The 23020-nt window shown below is 38.6% G+C and overlaps 1 protein-coding gene across 1 annotated transcript in view; it reads right to left on the reverse strand.

Annotated features, from left to right (window-relative positions):
• The window catches only part of SORCS3 (sortilin related VPS10 domain containing receptor 3), a 620529-nt gene that overhangs the window by 35366 nt on the left and 562143 nt on the right, over window positions 1–23020 (reverse strand). Inside the window, exons 17-20 of the mRNA XM_023206212.2 lie at window positions 17264–17377; window positions 13890–14061; window positions 11392–11578; window positions 5328–5461 (exon numbers count right to left, since the gene is read on the reverse strand). Coding sequence (XP_023061980.2) covers window positions 5328–5461; window positions 11392–11578; window positions 13890–14061; window positions 17264–17377 — 607 coding nt within the window. The remainder of the gene's footprint in view (window positions 1–5327; window positions 5462–11391; window positions 11579–13889; window positions 14062–17263; window positions 17378–23020) is intronic.

Raw genomic sequence — 23020 nt, forward strand, 5'->3', positions numbered from 1 at the left:
ATTAGAAATTCTTAAGAAAATGCTGTGAAAGAGAAATAAAGAAAGAATCAAGAAAGCAAGAGGGAAAGAGAGAGAGAGAGAGAAAGAGCAAGAAAGAAAGAGTAAGAGAAAAAGAAAGAAAGAAGAAAAAAAGGAAAGAGAGAAAGAGTGAAAGAAAGAAGAAAGAAGAAAAGAGAGACAGAGAAAGAGAGAAAGAGAAAGAAAGAAAGAAAGAAAGAAAGAAAGAAAGAAAGAGAAAGAAAGAAAGGGAAGGAAGGAAGGAAGGAGAAAGGGAGTGAGGGAGGGCAGGGCAGGCAGGCAGGCAGACACATTAAAATATAAAAACACTGGTAGAACAAACAAACAAAAAAGGATGATAAAAGATTCAAATGAAAACAAAACAAAACAAAACCACTATGATAAACAGTAAGAGAGAAAGAAAGGGACAAAGGTATACAAAACAACCAGAAATTAATTAATTAATAAAATGATAGAAATAGGCCCTCACATATCAATAACCTTGAATGTAAACAGATTAACTTTCCTCAGTAAAGATAAAGCTAATGAAATGGATTTACAACACACACACACCACAATATGCTGCCTACAAGGAACTCATCCCACCTGTCATGACATATATAGACTGAAAGTAAAAGGATGGGAAAATACATTCCATGCAAATGAAAACTGAAAGTTAGTAGGAGTAGCTATATTTATATCAAAGAAACAAACTTTAAGTCAAAAACAATAAAAAAACAAAAAAATACAAAGAAGATCATTATATAATGATAACGGGATCAATTCAGCAAGAAAATATCATAATTCTAAACATATATGCACCCAATACCCCAGCGCCCAGATACACAAAGCAAATATTAGTAGATCTAAAGGGAGAGATAGAATCCAACACAATAATAGTTGGGAACTTCAGCACTCCACTCTCAGGATTAGACAGATCATCTAGACAGAAAACAAAGAAACATTTCACTTAAACTGCACATTAGACCAAATGGACCTAACAGATATTTACAGAAAATTTTATCCAAGAGCTAGAGAATACACATTCTTCTCATCAGCAAATGGAACATTCTCCAAGATCTACCATATGTTAGGACACAAAACAAGTCTGAACAAATTTTGTAAAGTTGAAATCATATCAAGTATCTTCTCAGACCACAATGGAATAAATCTGGAAATCAATAACAAGAGGAACTTTAGAAATTGTACAAATACATAGAAATTAAATGATGTGCTTCTGAATGTTGGGTCAAGAAAGAAATTACAGAGTAAATTTTTAAAAATTTGAAACAAAAAAAAAAAAACCCAGAAACACAACATACCACAACCTACGAGATATAGCAAAAGCAGTGCTGAGAGGTAAGCTTATAGCAATAACTACCTACATCAGAAAAGCAGAAGGATTTCAAATAATACAATCTGCAACTCACGGAACTAGAAAAGCAAGAACAAATAAAACCCCAAATTAGTAGAAGATAAGAAAAAAGAAAAATTAGAGGAGAACTAAAAATGGAGACTAAAAAATAATACAAAGGATCAATAAACCAAAAGTTTGGTTTTTTTTTTGAAAAGATAAACAAAATCAATAAACCACTTGCTGGACTAACCAAGAAAGAGTAAACACTCAAACAAAAGCAGAAATGGAAAAGGAGGCACTGTAACTGATACCACAGAAACACAAAAGATCGTTAGGGACAATTATGAACAACTATATATACTAATAAACTGAAAAATCTAGAGAAAATGGATAAATTCCTAGACACATACAATCTACCAAGATTGAATCAGGAAGAAATAGAAAGCCTGCATAGGCCAATAACCAATAATGAGATTTAATTAGTAATAAAAAGTCTCCTGAACAAAGAAAAGTCTATGATCAGATGGCTTCACTGCTGAATTCTATCAAACTTTCAAAGACGAACTAATTTCAACTCTTCACAAACTATTACAAAAAATTTAAGAGGAGGGAATGCTCCCTAACTCATTCTACAAGGCCAGCATTACCCTGATACTTAAACCAGACAAGAACTCAACAAAAAAAGAAAACTGTGGGCCAACAGGCTTGATGAATACAGAATCAAAAATTCTCAGTGAAATAGTAACAAACTGAATTCAACAGCATGTAAGAAAAAAATATACATCAACATCAAGTTGAATTTATCCCAGGGATGCAAGATAATTTAACATATACAAGTCAATAAATGTGATACATTGCATCAATAGAGTGAATGACAAAAACCATACGATCATGTTAATAGATTCAGAAAAAGCATTTGATAAACTTTAACATCGTCAATGATAAAAAGTCTCAACAAACCAGCATAGAAGGAATGTACCTTAATGTAGTAAAGGCTATATGACAAATCCATAGTTAATACCATACTGAATCAGGAAAAGTGGAAAGCCTTTCCTTTAAAGCCTAGGACACGAAGATAAGGATGCTGATTTTCACCACTCCTATTCAATATAGGACTGGAAGTCCTAACCCGAGTAATCAGGCAAGAGAAAAATAAATAATAAAAGACTATCTAAATTTAAAAAGAAAGAGTCAAATTGTCCCTCTTTGCTGATGTATATTTAGAAAAACTTAGAGACTCCATGAAAAAACTCTTAAATCTGATCAACAAATTCAGTAAAGTTGCAGAATACAAAATCAACATATAAAAAACAGTAGTGTTACATATCAATTAAAACAAAAACATAAAATACCCAATATCTTGTACTTTAGCACCATCAAAAATGAAATACTTTTGTATAAATTTAACAAAATGTATATGAGATCCATGTAGGAAAAACTACAAAACTCTGTTGAAAGAAATCAAATAATAACTAAATAAATAGATAGTCCATGTTCATGGATAGGAATACTTAATATCGTGAAGATGTCAGTTCTTACCAATTTGATCTATAGATGCAATCCAATGCCAGTGAAAATCCTAGCAAGTTAGTTTGTAGATATTGACAAAGTGATTTGAGACTATTTATGGCAAGGGAAATGACTCCAAATAGTTAACATAAAATTGAAGGAGAACAAAGTTGAAGAATTGACTCTACTCAACTTCAGGATCTATTATAAATTTACAGTAATCAAAACAGGTTGTACTGGTGGAAAGAAACAGGAAAACAGACCAACGGAACCAAATAAGTAGCCCAGAAATAGACCCACATAAGCGTAATCAACTGATTTTTCGCAAAGGAGCCAAGTTAATACAATGGAGCAAAAATGGTATTTTCAACAAATGGTGCTTGAACAACTGGACATCCACATGAAAAAAAAAAAAGAATCTAGGTATAAACCTTATGCCTTTAAAAAATGATCTCAAAATGGATCATAGATCTAAATGTAAAACTCAAAACTATAAAACTCCTAGACGACAACATAGGAGAAAACATGGATGATGTTGGGTTTGGTGAAGTCATTTGAGATACAACACCAAAGACATGATTCATGAATAAAAGAACTGATAAGCTGCACTTCCTTAAAATTAAAAACTTTTGTCTACAAAAGACACTATCAAGAAATTGAAAAGATAAGCCGCAGAGTGGAAGAAAATATTTGCAGAAGACATATCTGATAAAAGATTATCCAATAATACACAAAGAATTCTTAAAACTCAATAAATAATGGAACAATCCGATTTAAAAATAGGCCACAGACCTTAATAGACAACTCACCAAAGATGTTATATAGTTGGCAAATAAGCATATGAAAACTTTCTCTAAATAATATGTCATCTGGGAAATCCAAATTTAAACAAAAATGTGATACCATGACATGGCTATTAGAATGACCAAAATCCAGAACATGACACCACCAAATGCTAGTGAGGATGTGGAGCAACAAGAACTCTCATTCATTGCTGGTGGAAATGCAAAATGGTCCAACCAGTTTGGAAGACAGCTTGGTGGTTTATTTCAAAACCAAACATACTGCTACCATAAGATCCAGAAATCATGCTCTTAGTATTTATCCAAAGTAGTTGAAAACTTATGTCCACACCAAACTTGCCCATGAATGTTTATAGCAGATTTATTCATTATTGCCAAAACTTAGAAGCAACCAATATGCTCTTCAATGAGTGAATAGATAAACAAACTGTGATACATTCAGACAATGGGATATTATTCAGCACTGCAAAGAAACGAGCTATCAAGACATGAAAAGACAGGGAGCAAATTTAAATGCATATTACTTAGTGAAGGAAGGCAATACGAAAACAGTGCATACTGTATGATTCCAACTATATGACATTCTGGAAAAGGCAAAACTCTACAGAGACAGAAAAAATATCAGTGGTTGCCAAGGATTGAGGAGGAGGCAGGTATGAATGGGTGGAGCACAGAGCATTTTTGGGGTAGTGAAACCCTTCTTTTTGATACTATAGTGGTAGATTCATGTCATTATACATTTATCCAAACCTATGGAATGTACAAAACCAGAAATGAATCCCAAAGTAAACTATGGACTCTGAGTGATAATGATATATCAATGTAAGTTCATCTGTTACAACAAATGTAACACTCTGGTGGGGGATGTTGATCATGGAGGAGGCTATACATGTGTAGAAGCAGGGGATATATGGAAAATCTCTGTACCACCTGTTGATTTTGCTGTGAACTTACAACGCCTCAAAACTGAAGTGTTCTTTATAAAATAGGAATACAGAAGAACATTAAGAACATTAATTTAATTGAGGAATTCTCAGCCAAATTGTTCCCAGCTTCTATCATACAATTGTGGTCATGCTTGACACAGGTGTTGCCATCACCATGGCTGGAAGCAGGGAGTGTATGGCCAGTCCAGAGTTTGGCCTCTTTTGTTCCTTTCTTTGAGATGTGGCAACCTCCGTAACCTGCCTAAAAAGAATGCTAGCATTTCTAGAACAGCTAGTAAGTATTGATAAGGATTCTTTACCTGTGTTATCTCATTTAATTTTGACAGCCCTACATTTAGATATCTAGATAGATAGGGCTACTTAATCTCAGAGATGCTAAGTAACTTCTTTGACATTATATAACCAGTCCAAGGCCAAGATTAAAGTAAAACAGAACAAATGAAATTTTAGAAATATTGATTAGAGAAGCAAGAACATGCAGGTTCGTAGAGTTTCTCAAAGTACTTTTTCTTGCTCAGGATTATTTGAACTTTCCCTAATAAAGTAATGAACTTGGTGTAAAGAGGTAGGTTTTATTCAATTTTGTGGGCTCATAGGTTTATTAAGTACCTCTTCTTGCCTGAATTCTCAGTGCCTCCCAATAGACACATAAAAGCAGGAACATAGGAGCATTCAGTACAGATCTAATTTGACACCAATCAGAAAGGGCCGAACCTTTGTGCTATTGCCGAACCACCAGAAATAGGTAAGGGTCCCCAGTTGACTGGGCCAAACGACTGCACTGATGTTGACCTCCTTATTTCTTATGGCAACAAATGGAACTCGGAGATGAACATGCTCCACAGGACCTAAGGAAACAGAAAAAAAGGACAGTGTTTATATTTCTGGATGTGGGCAAACTGTATTACACCCCTAGATTCTTAACCTTAATTTCTATTAGCATCCCCTGTAATAAAGAAGAGTCAGAAAACCATACACATTGGGAGGTGTGCACATGCACTTGAAATGAAGTACTGGGTATAATAGGGAACTCAAATCAAGCTTCAGATTTTTTGAGTGGCATCTGAACTAAATTTACATCTGATAAGCCTAACCACAGATGCTTATGAACCTCTAATACAAGGACAAAGCTGATTTACTAGACACTTAGCCAATAAATGGGAAGATAAACAGCAGTCTATTTTGTTATTGATGATTAGCCTGTATTGTGATTTGGGGTCAATGCATTGTGTGGAGGGCTCTTCCATTATTCCTGATTGTTAATGGGTTTCCATCTCTTTCAACAATTGGCCATTGTGCCTCATCATGTGCAGTACACACTGGGTGTCATTCAGAAACTGGCAAGGCTGTTTTCCAAAAAGGGAAAAGTATATCTCCCTAAATCAAAGGAGACACAAATGTCAGATTCCCAAATAATAAAAAATCTGCTTGCAGAAAGGTAACCAAGCTTCTCATTTTTTCCCTCAGAAAACTGATAAAAGCAGCATGATATTCTAAACTAGCAAGTAGAATAATATACATGAACACACCCTAGGCAATAAGTGAGGATTTTAGTTTCCAAACTAAAATGAGAAGAGGACAAAGCTGATGAAAAAGTGTTAATGTGGCCGGGCACGGTGGCTCACACCTGTAATCCCAGCACTTTGGGAGGATGAGGTGGGTGGATGACCTGAGGTCAGGAGTTAGAGACCAGCCTGGCCAACATGGTGAAACCCCATCTCTACTAAAAATACAAAAATTAGCTGGGCATGGTGGCAGGTGCTTGTAATCCCAGCTACTCAGGAGGCTGAAGCAGGAGAATCATTTGAATCCAGGAGGCGGAGGATGCAGTGAGCTGAAATCGCACCATTGCACTCCAGGCTGGGCGACAAGAACAAAACTTCATCTTAATAAAAAAAAAAAAAGGGGGGGGGTGGTGGTGGCCAGTAATGTATCAGTGTTGCATCTGAGAGGTAAATAATTTTTTAACACTGCAAGCTTTTTTCTTCCTTTTTCCCTCCTTTCCTCTTTTCCTTACTTTCCTTTCTATCTTTCTGTCTTCCTCCCTCCTTCTTTCTCTTATTTAATCCTTCCTACATACCCAAATCCAAATAACATATTTTAATTCTCTTCCTACTATGTCAGAGCAATTTCCTTGGTTTCCACCATCATCAATTTGATGAGTACAAGTAACTGAAGAGACTTCTATATGAAGTTCTTAAGCCACAACTGTAGCAAAGACATCTCTTCAGCCTAGATGGCTTGAATTCTTCTCATTGGTGGAGCATTTTTCAGGCCATCTACCCATCCTTATTTGCTTCCCTGGTAATTCTGGAGACAAGTCAGTTCAAAGGGAAGAAAACAGATGGATGTTTCTCATTTCAACTCTGGCACAAATGTACTTATACGATTTTTTCCTTTATCTTACGAGTCTTAATCCTACACAGACTATTACCTTGTTGTAAAAATAAGGACAACATTTGCTCTGCCTTCCTTATAGTAATAAGAACATATGAAATTGTTATGTGGTTGTTTAATGTACCATACAATTAATGAAAGAATGTCATGATTTCTACCACTACTGCCCACCACCACCACTGCCATCACTGTTTCTGTCTGTCATTGGGTAGAAGTCCCTCTAAGGACTTCAGTGAGCATTCTCCTGAGTCTAACTGGACATATTCTGTGTCATAGGTAATTTTATATTGAAGGGGAAAGTGTTTGGACAGCGACTGCTATTTGGGTGGGGAGACCAGTCAGGCCAGTGTATGAGCAAAGGATAAATGCTTGAGGGGGATGGATGCCCTAGTTTCCATGATGTGCTTATTTCACATTGCATACCTGTATCAAAACATCTCATGTACCCCATAAATACATATACCAACTATGTACCCACAACAATTAAAAATAAAATAAAAGTGAATACTTAAAAGGAAGAGTATCTACAGCCTGAGAATGCTTTCTGCCTAAAGTTCTCTGCCTTGACCCCAGACATATGGCATCTCAAGATTTCTCTTAGCAAACACTTTCAACTTTGTCAATTCAGATACATGTTTCGTTGAAGGCTGACTTATTTTAAATAAGAATTTTTTTGTTATTATTTTTGTATGATTTGTTTGTTCATGAGAGTAAAAAAGGCACAAGATGTGAGAAAATAATGGATAATTTCATTGCTTTATTTACTCATTTTTAGGAGTTTACCTAATTTATGTCTCTTTATAGTTTGTGTTTTATTGATCAATGGGGAAGAGAAAGAGGCTGTGGGGAGGGGCTCCTGGCTAGTCCACTTCCAAGGAGGGAGATGAAAAACTTCTTTCTCCATGCCCAGATTCAAATCTCTCATTTTTTTCCTGATAGGAAAGGGGCCCCTTTAGGGGACCTTTTCACCCTCAAAGTCACTGCTTCTGTTCTCACTGTTATCCTCCAGAAAGCATGAAACCCATTCCCCAACACACCTCATGGGAACCCTGGGATCTTCCACAGTTAAGCAATGATGCAGCTATGGTTCATGGCCTTGAGTTTCTTCTTGGCTTTCTGTCACTTGGGGGCCTTGGCTCAGTGGGAGCTGACAGTGTCAGGTCCTCTGATACCCAAGAAGATAAAAGGAGACCCCCTTCTCCATAAACTCATGCCAAACACAAAAAGGATGTGGTGTTTACGACTTGGAAGACCATCGCTCATGGTTGCATTTATTCTGCTTCAGGACAAGTGTGTTTGGTTAAAAATAATCCTAAGGAACACTACCATACACCAGTTTTTTTTTAGGGCAAAGATTCTAAGCCAGGAGCCCTGGGCTTTGATGTGGAGACAAACCAAGGATCAATGAGAAGAGATGACAGCTGAGCAGATTCAGGAAGAAACAGTGCAAACTTCTAAATTCCTCACTGTCAAATAGTGCCCCTTTTGATAAAAATCTAATAATCTGTGTGAGATTGGTTATTATGGGCAGCTAACAACTACGTTTGTTAGCTAATGGCCCAAGGTAAGGCCAAGAGCAGTCTCCACAATAAAAACTGTCTGGAAAATGCAGCCATGATTGATTTGGAGGGAATTATGAGCACAATAAAAGTTTCAAGGAACATTTCCTCCCTTATGCACGTAAGCCACGGTATAAACCTGTTCCTTGCTGTTGTGTTTTTTGCCAGTAAGATACATTGGTTGTCACACCCTGAAGGCAAGGCCTACTCTTGGCAGAATCAGAAATGTGGGTGGGGCAAGTCCTTGGAACAGAGAAATGTGAAGTTCGTTTTCCTTCTTTGTCTTCATTTTTAAATGCAGCAAAAATGTCAGGTATGAAGTTAATAGGAATTACTTAGTAAATACTCTAATTTATCATGCACAAAGCTGGGCGATAGGCAGCATTCCGCACACTGCGCCAAAAAATAACATGGACCTGAAATTGCTGTCCTTAGGAAGGTCTGCTTGCAAGTTAGCCCCTGGCTGGTATCTGGAAACATGGCTCTGGGAGTGTTTCCAGTCAACCATTAACTGATAAGAGTGGTTCACTCTGCCTAAACTGCTTTTGCAAACAGTATCGTTTATTCCCAATGCTTTCCATTGGGAATCTGGAGTTTTGTTACATGCCAGGCAGAGGGTACCTACATGACTGGCCCCCATTAAAAACTTTAGGCACTGAGTCTCTAATGAGATTCTGTTTTAGACAGCCTTTTTATACATGTTACAACTCATTGCTGGATAAAGGAGTGTCCTGTGTGACTTTGTGGGGAGAAAACTCATGGAAGCTTCTGCCTCGTTTCCTCCAGACTTTGCCCCTTGAGCCTTTCCCTTTGAGGATTTTGTTTTGTACTCTTTCGCTGTAATGAATCATAGTCACGGTGAAACTTTAGCTGAGCCCTGTGGGTCTGCCTAGTGAATCACCAAACCTGGTGGTGGTCTTGGGGATACCCAACACATGCACACCTCATCCAGCTTGATTCTCACAGCCTCCCTTTTAGCTAAGCACTGAAGATAAGATTTTTTTTTTTTTTTTTTTTTTTTTTTGACAGTCTCTCTCTGTCTCCCAGGCTGGAGTGCAGTGGCACCCGGCTAATTTTGTGTATTTTCAGTAGAGAGAGGTTTCATTGTGTTAGCCAGGATGGTCTCAATCTCCTGACTCCGTGATCTGCCTGCCTTGGCCTCCCAAAGTGCTGGGATTACAGGCGTGAGCCACCACACCCAGCCAGCATTAAAGATAAGAAATTGGAGGTTTATAAAGCCTAAGAACATTGACCAATAGCAGACATTTAACAAAGGAATGTGATCGGAATTCAAGCACAGATCTCCCTTGTTCTAAAGCCTGGGCTCATGAACACCATGAACATCACCCACCTGGGTTTCTGACCTGGTGCTTCTGGCACAGAATGGTTGTAGTTGATGTGGTGTGGTTCTCACCACTTTGCCTGTTTATGGCTCATTTGTAGCAGCACCCTACTTCCCCACCAGAATGGAAACTCTGTAAGAGGAGGGCCATATCTGCATTGCTACCTCCTAGTGCCTAGCAGAGTGCCTTGCATATTTTAAGACTTCAACAAATTTTTGTTAAATTAATTAGTGAATGATTGGATGTTTTTTTTGTGTGTGTTTACTATTACAAAAGCCCCATGAGGCAAGGTAGCAGTCAGAATTAAGCCATTTTAAAACTGGAGTTCAGGAGATCTAGAGATGAAACCATTTATCTCATGGCCATGTAGCCTGTCATTTTTAGGTACATGACTGAGCTACATAATCCAGGTCTCCTCTCACACACATCCCTTATCACTTTTGGTCCCTTTACTGGCATTGTGACCAGAGAGCTAGGAGACCAGCTAGCTTACTGTTTGCCAGGAACCTCTTAGGTGTAGGTTGTTTATATGATAGAGTTGATGCCATCACTGAGTTATTAATAGGAGGGTGCTCCTTGTTTTCATTTAGACTCTTTCAGAACTTATAATTTCACCATATGTAGCATATTACCTGGAAATTATTGTGGGGTATGTAAGTAAGAACCATGGAAATCCTCAGACTCAAGAATATCACTGATACACATGTGGGAAACCAATCCCAGTCCCATGACAACATTTCCTTGACCTGACATTCTAAAATCACAATATTAAAGTTTCAGTTTACCTGCATCAAATTCTAGAATAAACAATACACAAAATGCATCCAGCACAAATGAAATATTTTGGAGCACCAACTGTTCTTTTGGTTTGTGCCAAGCAACAGCCAATAGCAATGAAATAGATTCTAGGACAACAAAATATTTTTGGACAGTTCTTAGAATTGTCAAAACAGAATGAACTTGCAGTAACCTTGTATGTAAAAATTAGTTTTGTGGTTTTGTGTGTGTGTTTAGTTCTACATTAAAAATATCTAAATGTGTTTCTTTAATCCTTCTTTGGCTCTCACAACACAAATAACAGTTGACTCTGATTTTTGCATTCTTCATTCATGATAGATTGAGAATGAGCCTGAGACTATCAACCAGATGGCTTGTTTCTTTTTCATTTTGAGGATTCTCCAAAAGGAAGAGAGGAGACTTTTACCTGAATGTGTATGCATGCACACATTTATATTAGAGCAGAGTGGTGCTGAAAAAGAGGGCCCAGTTGGTAATATGTTATCCAAACTTCAAAATAATCAATCTATTTCTGTATCATAAAACTCAGAAACACAGATGAGTACATATCTCTACCATTTGGTTTGGGTAATCGTAGTAGTCACACTGAACCTGGTCTCAGCTCTGAATTTTAGGAAGTCTGAACAGAACAAGTTGCCAACTGGGAATAAAGGGAAAAAGGGGCTGGTGCCTGCTACTTACAAACCACATGCAGGAAGAGGACAGCTGTATCTGAGCCAAGGTTGTTCTCTGCATAGGCTGTCACCTGGAAGATCCCTGCACTCTTATACACGTGCTTGATGCCGTCCTCGATGGGGCTGAAGTTTGCGTAGGACACAGCAATCCCATCCCCAAAATCAAGCTGGATGTTTGTCCTTTGGAGATCACCCTGCAAGACGGCATAGCAGATGGGTCAATTTACGTGGTCCAGCCATACTCCTATCTGATGCTTCCTCCTGTTGCTTTAGCATCAACCTCTGATGACCCATAGTCTTTCCCAAGGGGATGAAACACCTGCAACACAATGATCACACTCCCATCTGATCCACAGGGCACTATGGGCAGGCACTATGGACCTATTGTCTTCATCATCCAAGCTCAGGGCAACCTGAGTTGGTATGACACTGGCAATAGTGGGCAAGGTAGACCCTCTATAAAGTTCTGAAGGGAAGCCAGGGTTTCACTGACTCCCTCACATACATAGTTTAATTCTCCTTCTGTGTCCTAATAATAATTGCAGTCATAGTAGCAGCAAATAGTTACAGAGGTTCTTTTGTTAGTGCCAAGCAAGTACTCTCCTCATAATTCCATATTGTAGAAAGTATTTTGTCCCCATTTGTGTGGGGACAAAAATAAGTAGTTAGAACAAAGTTTCATAGGGAGTACAGGAAGACCAGGTTCCAGACTCAGTCTGGTTTCAATAATGCCTTCAGTTGCCATGCAGTTGTAATTGTTCCTATTTTGAGTATTTGCTATGTTACAAGAACTATGCTACTCACTTAATACATATTATATAACGCCATCTGCAAAATAACAGCAGGGATAGGATGGCGATTCCCATTCTACAGATGAATATTGCATACCACCCAAAATTATACCCTTGTTCTCTTATCCTTGGACTTCCCTAAATCTACCTAAGCCTCCACTTCCCTGAAGCCTTTTCAGATCATCCAAGCTCACAGATATCTCTGTCTCTTGGAAAGTCAAGAGCTCTCTGTGTACTACCTGGTAACATCATGCCAATGATTCAGGTGAATGCATCTCACCACCTAAAGCCAACATTTAGCTCCTTAAGGACCTATGCTGAACCCTATTCTTCTTGGTCCCCACCCTACCACCATCACATTGGGCCAACACTTTGGATCAACGCAATGCACTTGACCACAAAACAAAGATCCTATATGAAGAAGAATATCATCGCTCTGTTCATATATGAAGATGAATGATAGAATAGAGAAATACATCATTTTGGAATTACGAGCCAATCCTTCTGCCCAGTGAATGTGCACTGATCACAGTTTCACTTTCCATCTCTTCCCCCATAGCAGCCCAGACGTGAATGAAATATTGATAGGTGCTCTCTTGCCCCCCACACAATGTCAACTATCCTTGAGTTTATGAATATAAATTAAAGTGGAAATGAACTGGAGGCAATTCAAATGGATAAGATCGTGACTCTTCACATCCATTCAAGAGAAGGTTTTTATAGCTGTGGTCCTGGAAACTCCCTAGTGGAAATGTGATAATGACCTCCTCTGAATCTTAAAGTCCTTTAATTCAAGCACCTGTTATAAGTGAAGGCTGAGAAATCTGTCAACCCAGGATAAGGAACCTTCACCACCCTGTCCACTGTACTCCTGACTTTAAAGGTTTCTGAAGTGCTCATACTTGTGAAAAACAGACCCCTGGCCTGTTTTGCCTTCTTTCCAAGATCTCAAGAGCACAGAGCAATTTGCATATAAATTTAGAGGGCTGCGTCAATCAGGCAAGCCTTCCTGCTCCACCACTCAGCAAAGAGTGCCTTAAATGCCCTAGTATAGTAAGCAATTCAACAGCTTATAAAAGAAGCAGACAACAGAGATATTCCCATACTGGAATCAATGTATGCAGTCTGATTTTACTGCCCAGATTTCAGAAGACACTAAAAAAGTGAAAGAATACAGCATCTAGCTGATAGAAAAGTAACTAACACAACACTCTTTATAAAGATAACTTTAAAGAATTTCAATAATCTTCCCCACCCTCACGCTCATACTTTCAAGACCTTGTGAAAGCTTTGTGGGCTTTTCTAATCAGTGGGATTAAGGGTTAGAATAAAGCAAAAGAGGCTCCTAAAAGCAACAGATAAAATTCAAATTTCTTTCCTCTGGCCAAGTTTACAGTTTATGGTCTTATGGTAATAAATATTCTCTCAGCAAAGCAGACTTTAATGGACACCCTGAAGAATATATCCACATCTGCATGCTCCAGAGGCAAGTGGGCTCCCACTGCAGACTGGGTCTTTATTGTGGGATAAAGGGAGAAAGGTCAGTAAATACCCCCAAGCCCTCTTTCACCCTTGTCTGTCTTCTTTCCAGAAGTTTCAGCTTCTCACCATTGACTTTGGTGCAGGGGTCTCTGGGAACGTAAGATCTTCTTTTTCCATTCTGGGAATGGTCTGGTTGGGAGTTCTGACCTCAGAGAACCAGTCAAGCACCTACCTCCTCCATGAGGATGATGAAAGTTGCATTGTGCCCCTGCTCTGCCACCAGGCGCCCATCGGTCGTCACCACATGGAGGCCCCGAGGGGCTTTTCCAGGGCACATCTGGGCCTTGGCGGTGTACTTCTCCCTTAGCCCATCTGTGCAGTTGTTGGACACAATCCGCCGATACCTAAGTAGAATTGACAATTGATAGTAGTTTGTGTCAAGTGTGTTGTTGCTGTTGTGTGTGTGTGTGTGTGTGTGTGTGTGTATGATAAAGGGAATGTAAGAGAGCAAGAGCAAAACAGGTGCTTCACACAGCGGCCCCTAGAAACCAAGTCTCAAAGAAGACAGACAAACATTTACGAAGCTGAACAAATGCTGAGGACCTGTTATCCCTCCATCTTGGGAAGAGTAGCTCCTTAAACGTTATTATTGATCCTACCTGGTGAGCCACAGATTGGATCAGTGTCTAAAACAGACAAGAAAAATCAATGTCTGACTCACACACAACAAAAGAGGAGGCAGACTCATTGGACTAGGGAAACAGGAAAAGCAGGTGCTTCTATTTGTGAGGGACAAACCTGTTTCTATCTCCCAGAGGCCATCTCCAGCTTTCTCTGTACCAGAAAGCAGGCAGAACATCAAACTTTTTCTAACTCTGATTAATCAGAAGGCTGCTACCTATCTTCCCTATTCCTCCAGGGCATCATTTCTTCCCCTAATGCCTAACAGCCCTTGCTGTGGAGCCACTGGGCTATTTCAGAGCACATTTTATTTTTTCCTTGCTAATATTTCATTTCTCACTCAGCATAAACACCAGATTAGAAACATGAATTTGAAACTCCTATTCAATCTCACTATGCCATCATGTAAAATTACCTTATAGAAGAGATAGGCACGGGAATATCACCTGACAAAGCACTATGACCTTCTGTGACAAGGACATCATTATGTACAATGACACCATGTCATCTTCCTTGCCCACCAACCCCAACGCATGAAGTCAAGCCAAGAGCTTTCCTACAACCCTGATCTGCATGATGGGCATATTTCCAGGCACATGACCATCTATAAGGCTGCACTGAACACACAAATGTTCTGGTAAAACCACATGAAAGAAACATACCACCACTATGACCATCACCACCATCATCACCAGCAGCATTATTATCACCATCATCATCACCATTACATGCTCATTACATTTTGTCCTCTTTCACTCACTATGTCAAGAATAATTAACAAATCCATCTATTTTGCCTTCCTATGATGCTTTCAAAAACAGAGAAATTTATAATTCTTTTTGAATGATATTAGTCTTCCATCATACCTGACATTTTCCCTGGATCCCCTCTGCCACCCCACTGCTGAACTACACCTCCATTCAGAGATCCCAGGGGATATTAAGCAAATGTTGTATGTCATTATTGTCTTAGATCAAATTATGATATAATATCTTGCATATATACATCATTTTTGTCAACTGAGCTTATAATGGGTCTAAAGTTATTCTGGCTAACATAGTACCACTTGTCCATATGGTAGCCAATACGGTAGCTCACCTTGTGGCTACTGAGCACTTGAAATGTCATTAGTGTGACAACTGAAATGATAATATTTTTGAAATTTTGGGTTAAAGAAAACATTATTAAAATTAATATCACCTTATTTTTTACATTTTTAATGTGGTTACTAGAAAATCTAAAATTACATATATGCCTCACTTTATAGTTAATTTGGTCATCACTGGTCTAGACAGTCAAGATTTGTAATCAATTTATACTTTCTCAGGATGTATAGTTACAAGATATTCAGTTTTTACTGATGATAGCTATTTCAGTGGGTACCATGTCCTAACACAAACTTGATATCATCTACTTTTCTTTTTCAAGTTCAGTTGACCATTAACTCAAGCTGGTTGATGATTTGTAAACATAAGCCAACATTTACACAATCTGGAGTTATTGGTCGACATCTGTAGCATATTTCTTTTCTTTTCTTTTTTTTAATTGCTATTCCCTTTCATTCTCCTGAATTATTTTGTTAACTATTTGGGATTTTGGCATACCTAAGTTGCTTAAAATGTGGTGTACCTACACATGTCACATGATCCTATGAAATGTTTTAATTCAATTCTTTTATAATTCTCTTTTAACCTGCAATCACATTCAGCCTAGGCCCTCGCTGGGAATTTGGTGGCCCAACTAATCACTTGTGCCCATAATACTCCCTTTCCTCAAACTTCCTGGCACTTTGTTCTCTGACACCACAATCTCTTTAAGTTCATGCTGTTGGATCTGCAATTTGAATGCCTTAAGTCCCTAAACTATACTCCTACAATTAAATAACAGCAAAGATTCTTGAGCCTTAGCTCAGGCTCCAGGAATAGTCCTCCCAGAACTAAATAGTTGACATGCATTTCAGAGTATCTCAGACCAGTCGGCACTTCTTTCTCATCTTATTTTTTCCTTTGTTGACATCAGTTAGGTAGATAGCACCAACACTATGTTACAACTAACTATGGCAAAAGCATCAAGATGAATAACTTGACTGAGATGACAGAAGATCCACTGGGAGAGTTAAGACTGGTGTCCAGAACAACTCAGTCCCTTGCTACTTAAAGAGCGGTCCAAGGACCAGCAATATCGACATCACATGGGAGCTCCCAGAAAGGAAGAATTTCACCCCCATCCCAGATCTCCCAAATCAGAAACTGCATTTTAATAAGATCCCCAGATGATTGATAGGCACATTAACATTTGAGAGGTGCTGTCTTAGACCACCCATCCACTTGCCAAATCTGTTCTTGGTTATAGAGGCTGCAAAGGAAAGGGAAAGACAACAAAACTTCAAGAAAATGTTTTTCAAGCATCCGAAAGAGTAACTGATACATGAACAAAGAGATAAACATGCATGTAATTTGAGAATTCCTGAAAAGGGTCCTTGACATTTTTATTCCAGGAATTCCTAGAATGGAACTTTGGAATTTTCATTTTAAGTTTTCAGCGTCAGTGTCAGAGAGTTTCAATTCATCTTTCACTAGAAAGTACTGTAATATCTGCACATCACTTGTATTAATTTAATTCACTTTAGTGTCAAGGAATAAGCTACATGTCCTTCCAGAAGAGAAGGATTAACTAAAACAATAACTGTGGTCTATCATAAGTAAATATCAAAAGGTATTGAAATCTGGTTAATCAGAAATCTCTTCTGATGCTCCCCAAATAAGTACTCTCAGCTAAAGAACTCCTCACTTCCCCTCAAATGCCATTTGTTATAAACAGACTCTATCTTCACTCCATTGTATTCAATAGCAATGCATGTCCTTTTGTCCTAGTTTAGAGAAACAGGAAAACAGTGAGCTGAGTTCCTGTAGGTGTTTTACTTACCCAGTGCTGTTAAGGTAGCTTTGACCAAGGCTGCAGTCCTTTGATGGGGATGCTGGATTGTACCAGAAAGCTGGGACACACTGGCTCTCCCCATGTCTCTCATACCCATAGTCACTGTCAGGAAAATGAATATTGCATAGTAGTACATATGTACAAATGCTAAAATAACCACAGGTACACACAAACATATACATGTCCCTATTGCCATCCAGAAAGTCATAACACATTGTTTTAAATATCCCCAGTGAGGGCAAATATTCATATTTTGAAAGTGAACTTTTAGCCTTTTAAATAATTCCATGTCATTTGGAGTCCAGTTGACAGAACAAAGTAGCAACTTAGCAAATAGAAATTCTAGGTTTAAAAAGGTATTGATATAAATAATGTGGCAGGTATATTGGCTTGGGAGTAAATGTGGAGGATGCTGTTAAAAGTACATTTTAAGTCACAGCAGAATTATTGAAATAAGCACATGACAACAAAAACAATGATTTACCCTCTCTGAAACACGTATATACATGTCCATTCACATGGACACAGAGAGTCAGTCAAACTTTTCCTGACTAGATAAAACAAAGGCCCCTATTTCCCTAAAAATAAAATAAAACTACACTGTAGCTCTTTTTGTGTGTTTCTTTAACATCCTAGCCATAAGTCCACTACGATTTCTTTCTGCTTTTCTCCCTGATGAAAAACAGAGAAGTAACAGAGCAGTACAGAAAAGGAGGTCCCCTATCTGAAGTACAAACGGTGTTTCCCTACTTCTTGGAGTTTCAGAAGCCTCCTGGGTGTAAATGTCAAAGCAGAAGAACAATAAAGTAGGTAGAAGGGATTATTGCTATTGTAGCCAAGCAGAGGTCATTGAGGGTAGCTTCACTTGGCAGAATTCATGTTTCTAAGTTAAGCATCGTAGGGTTTTCTGAAACCCACCGATGGGGCAAAATGAACTGGACATATAAATATTAATCCATTAAGTGTTAATAAAACATAAAGCAGCAGAAAAGAAGTTGCTTTCTCAGAACCCACAGCTCCTTTCTTTTTCTGCTTCCTGCATATTCTTTGAGCCAAGATTTTGTGGAAGTCCAGTGAAAACAGAGGCAAGTTGTCTGTGTGTGTATCTACAATAGGAAAGAAGGGGAGAGGGGACTGAAAATTTAAATTTAATTCCACATCTATTTATAACTCAATATGTGCCCTGCCCTGTAAAATAATAATAATAATGATAACAGTAATAAACTTAAAAAGGTGTGACAATCCCTGTCCTCAAAGGGTTTTCAGTCTTTGGGGGAAAGAGATACAGCATACTCCAAACATGACTAAAGAACAGAATAAAACAATATGCAGCACAGCACTAAACAGTACAGCCAAGAAAGAACCAATTGATTAATGAGATCATATACAATATCTTCCCAGTCTGACCCCACCTACCCAACTTCCCATCAAACTCTTAACTGAAGACTTCTAGCCAACCTTTTCAACCCTCTTTATCTTTTTCTATGTAATCCCTCAGGCTTGAAGCATTCCACTTTTTTCTATGTTTGGTAGTTTCCTACTTATCCTTCTTTAATATCTAGGTCATAGAACGCCATCGCTGGTTCCCCAGACAAAATCTTTGGGGTCATAACCTGTTGGTAACTATAAATGGAAGCTACAAAAGAGCAGAGATATTTGTCAGCTTTTATTTGTTTGTTTGTTTTTGACCAATATGAATTTAGAACAGTACCTAGGACATTTCAGGCATTAAATATTTATTGGGTAAATGAATTCCAATTACATTAGAAAGCAATTGCAGCTGGGCATAGTAGTTCACACCTGTAATCCCAGCACTTTGGGAGGCCGAGGCAGGTGGATCACCTGAGGTCAGGAGTTTGAGACCAGCCTGGTCAACATGGTGAAACCCTGTCTCTACTAAAAATACACAAAAAGTAGCCAGGCATGGTGGCAGACGCCTGTAATCCCAACTACTTGGGAGTCTGAGGCAGGAGAATCGCTTGAACCCAGGAGGTGGAGGTTGCAGTGAGCCAAGAATGCACCACTGCACTCCAGCCTGGGCAACAAGAGCGAAACTCTGTCTCATAAGAAAAAAAAAAAAAATTATCCCATTGCATTACATGGTTGCCATTACATCTGTCTCTGCAGGAAGACTGTGAGCCCATAACTGATGCTACAGTGTGGACTGCAGAGAGTCGCCCCAAGTGCCCAACAGATTCCTGTGGAGTTAATGTGACAAGAATCATGGATTGCTACATAGAAAGGTGGAACTTTAGATCAGTCTTGATATTGGCATGTTTAAATGAAGCTGGAAGGAAGGAAGGAGAAAGAGACATTTCTGCCAAGTAAATGTTTTGGCCAAGCCTCCTGATTAACTACTGGAGATCTCTCAGCCTGACAGTTCATATGGACTCAATGTTGTGCCAGCTTGTAATAGCCCATGAGAGCTCACAGTTAACATCTCAGAAATGTTGCAAGCTAATTAGTGGTTGTTAAACAAAGCCACTATTAAAAATGAAATTGTATGAAATTTCAATTATATAAATTATATTACAAAGGTAATACTTAAAACATATATTCCTGATTACTATATTTTAATATTATATATAATATATACTATATTATATAAAAACTATTCTATCATTCTAACGTCCATGCTATTGAGGTGCTTTACATCCATGTATCTGTATGGTGAGAATATTATATAATGCTGTGGTACTAGCTATCTCCCTGTATGGTAGGAATATTATATAATGTTGTGGTATTAGCTATCTCTCCCCAGTTCTGTGTTCACTCATGTCAGGTTGGTAGCTTGAAATCTGCCATGATGGGCATATGTGTGATGATCAGCAGATGCCATTAATCAGGGAGTATTAATTTGTTTGTTTCCAGAGAGCCAGCAGTTAAATATTTATCAGCACACTGCTGGATCTCTTATTTCTCTCTTTTCTTTTTATTTTTATTTTTTGATATGGTGTCTCGCTCTGTCACCCAGGCTGGAGTGCAGTGACGTGATTTCAGCTCACTGAAACCTCCAACTCCCAGGTTCAAGTGATTCTCCTGCCTCAGCCTCCCGAGTAGCTGGGATTACAGGCACCCACCATCATGCCAAGCTAATTTTTGTATTTTTAGTAGAGATGGGGTTTCGCCATGTGGGCTAGGATGGTCTCAAACTCCTGACCTCAAGTGATCTGCCCACCTCAACCTCCCCAAGTATTCGGATTACAGGCGTGAACCCATATTCCTGGCCTGAATTACTTATTTCTAAGCATTGTTTATCTGTGGAAATATTGGGCTGTGGTGCATCCTTACTACCTTCTCAAAAATTCTCTAGTTGTTTTCTGAGGTAAATCTATCGAATGTCCTACTAACCTTAGGGATTACCTTCCTATGAAGGAAAGGTGCTCTCTCCTAAGCAATTTTAAGAATGAAAGAAACATCTTAATGGTCTTTGCTAAATGTAACTGTGTTTAGCAGTTCTGTTCAGCTCTGCTACCTGTTAGCAATGCAGTAATTTTAAAAGGTGCACCAGGCATGCTGCTTTGCCCCAAAGAGTAAAAGAATTTCATTAATATTTAACAACATTAGTAGAAACTGGCTGCCTCCAAGCTGTGGACGTCTTCATTAATTTCTCCTAAATGTATATTAAAATATCTCATACAGCCCAACCTCCTTCCTAGCTCCGAAGTCTGCATGATTAGACAAACAAGCAGTTCCAGCTGTTGCTCCAGCTTCCTGGGGAAAGGCGTTTTTCTGTTGAATTGTGAAGTTTGGACAGAATGCACCAGAAAGTTTGATTTGCCTCGGGGAAGTCTGCTGTCGCAGATTCTGCAAACATACACACATTTTCCTTCAAGAAATAAGTCATCTCTCTGTCTTTCTCCACTATAACAGCTTTAGAAGTTCTAAAAGTTTAGGAACAACTTTTTCATTTCTAGGAACCTGTATGTCTTCCAAATTCCATCCAGGGAAAAGGCTTAGATTCTAAAGGAGGGATAGCCAGGACAGTGTAGAAATAATAATAATAATAATAATAATAATAATAATAATAAACCTCTGCGTGTCAAAATAGGAAGGGATACTTTCATTCTTGGATCCAATCTCCTAAGTTGGCAGACTGGAAAAGAAAAGTTTTTGCTTTTCTAGGGGAGAAATGACTATGCCAAAGATTGTACACAGCTGGCAGTGGCAGAGGTGATAATGGAGACTCCTGATCCCTGTTCAGCATGAGTCCAATCCCATGGGGCTCATCAAGGAGACCCCTAGTCCCCAGGAGTGACATTCTGAAACTCTTGGAGCCAACCAAGAAGTCATGCTCTCTTCCAGACAAGCTGCAGGGACTCTCAGACCACTCACAGCCATATCACAGCCTCCCTGATTCCCATTTCTCCATCCTCCCATCTGCCAGTTGAGATTCCAGGACTAGTGATCTACAGGCACCCTGTTCCACTTTAGCAGGCAGGATAGCATGGTAGGTTTGGGATTAGGCAGATAGAGGTTCTTGGTAGGCATGGACTGAGCACTCAACAAACACAAGCAGGCCCAAGAGCAACCAAAACAATGGATTAATCATTAACATCATCATTTAGCTAAGACATAAGCCCAAATACAGCCGCAAAGAAAAATTACAATTATATCCAAACCATTTCAGAAATTGCTTGGAAAATCCAACAATCATTCCTCAAATATTTCTCCTAATTTAATCCCATGCTGTCCATCTGCCTTATCCCTTTACTCACCAACAACCTTCTTATATATCTGTTTTCTTTAGGTTTATGTTTTCTTTCTGTTTTCTCAGTCTCTTATTTATTTCTTTGAAGTACTGCCTATTTTTCTTTTCTTCCTCAGCAGGAAGTCTACATAGTCCCATTGCCACCTCCTGCAGGAAGCCTTCCATGATTACTTCAGTCCACAGTGATCTGTTCGTTCTCTTTGTTTTGTGTATCTATAGCACATACAGTCAGAACCAGTGCTGTTCAATAGAACTTTCTATTATAAGAGAAATATTTTATATTAAGCTAATATGGTAGCCCCTAACTAGTGCAATAAAGGAATAACATTTTTTATTTCCTTTTAATGCAAATAACCACATGTGACTATGATAGCTTTGGACAATAAAATTCAGCATTATACTCATTATTTTCTGCTATGCCTTCTTTTAGTGCAATAACTCTTTTGTATACATTGTTTATTGTCTTGTTTATCCTCTGACTTGTCCACTGTGGAAACACATCCTTGCTCGTGCTCCATATGCAGAGTACTCAAGCTGACTCTGGGGAGCCACTAGATTAATGTACTTCAGATACATCTGAACGTATGTGCTGTGACACCCCCAAATTTCCTCCCCTGTCTTCTACATCACCACTCGATAAACTTGCTTTGTGGACGTAGTGCCGTATGGGACATGGAGGTAGCCTGTAAAACATAATAAGACTCAGGACTCTAAAGTCAGAATAATATTATCCTGAGTGAATTACTTAACATCTGTGTTCCATTCCTTTATCTGTAAAATGTCTAAAATAGCAGACTCTCCTTCTGGGAGTTCATTGAGAAGATTAAGATAATTCATCTCAAAGACTTGGTAAAACATCTGCTACATAGTAGGTGCTCAGTAAAAGTTTTTGTTGAGAGAGAAGTTAGGTGAATGAGTGAAAGAAAAGAACTCCTAGGCATAATAATCTCTGGTTCAACCGGTTTCTTACTGAACAAGTGAATTCAGGTCTCCTGGAGGGCTACTCCCTCTCAAGAGCCCTCCTTTGACTTTAG

The sequence above is a fragment of the Piliocolobus tephrosceles genome, chromosome 9 (assembly GCF_002776525.5).
Source record: "Piliocolobus tephrosceles isolate RC106 chromosome 9, ASM277652v3, whole genome shotgun sequence".
Taxonomy (NCBI): domain Eukaryota; kingdom Metazoa; phylum Chordata; class Mammalia; order Primates; family Cercopithecidae; genus Piliocolobus; species Piliocolobus tephrosceles.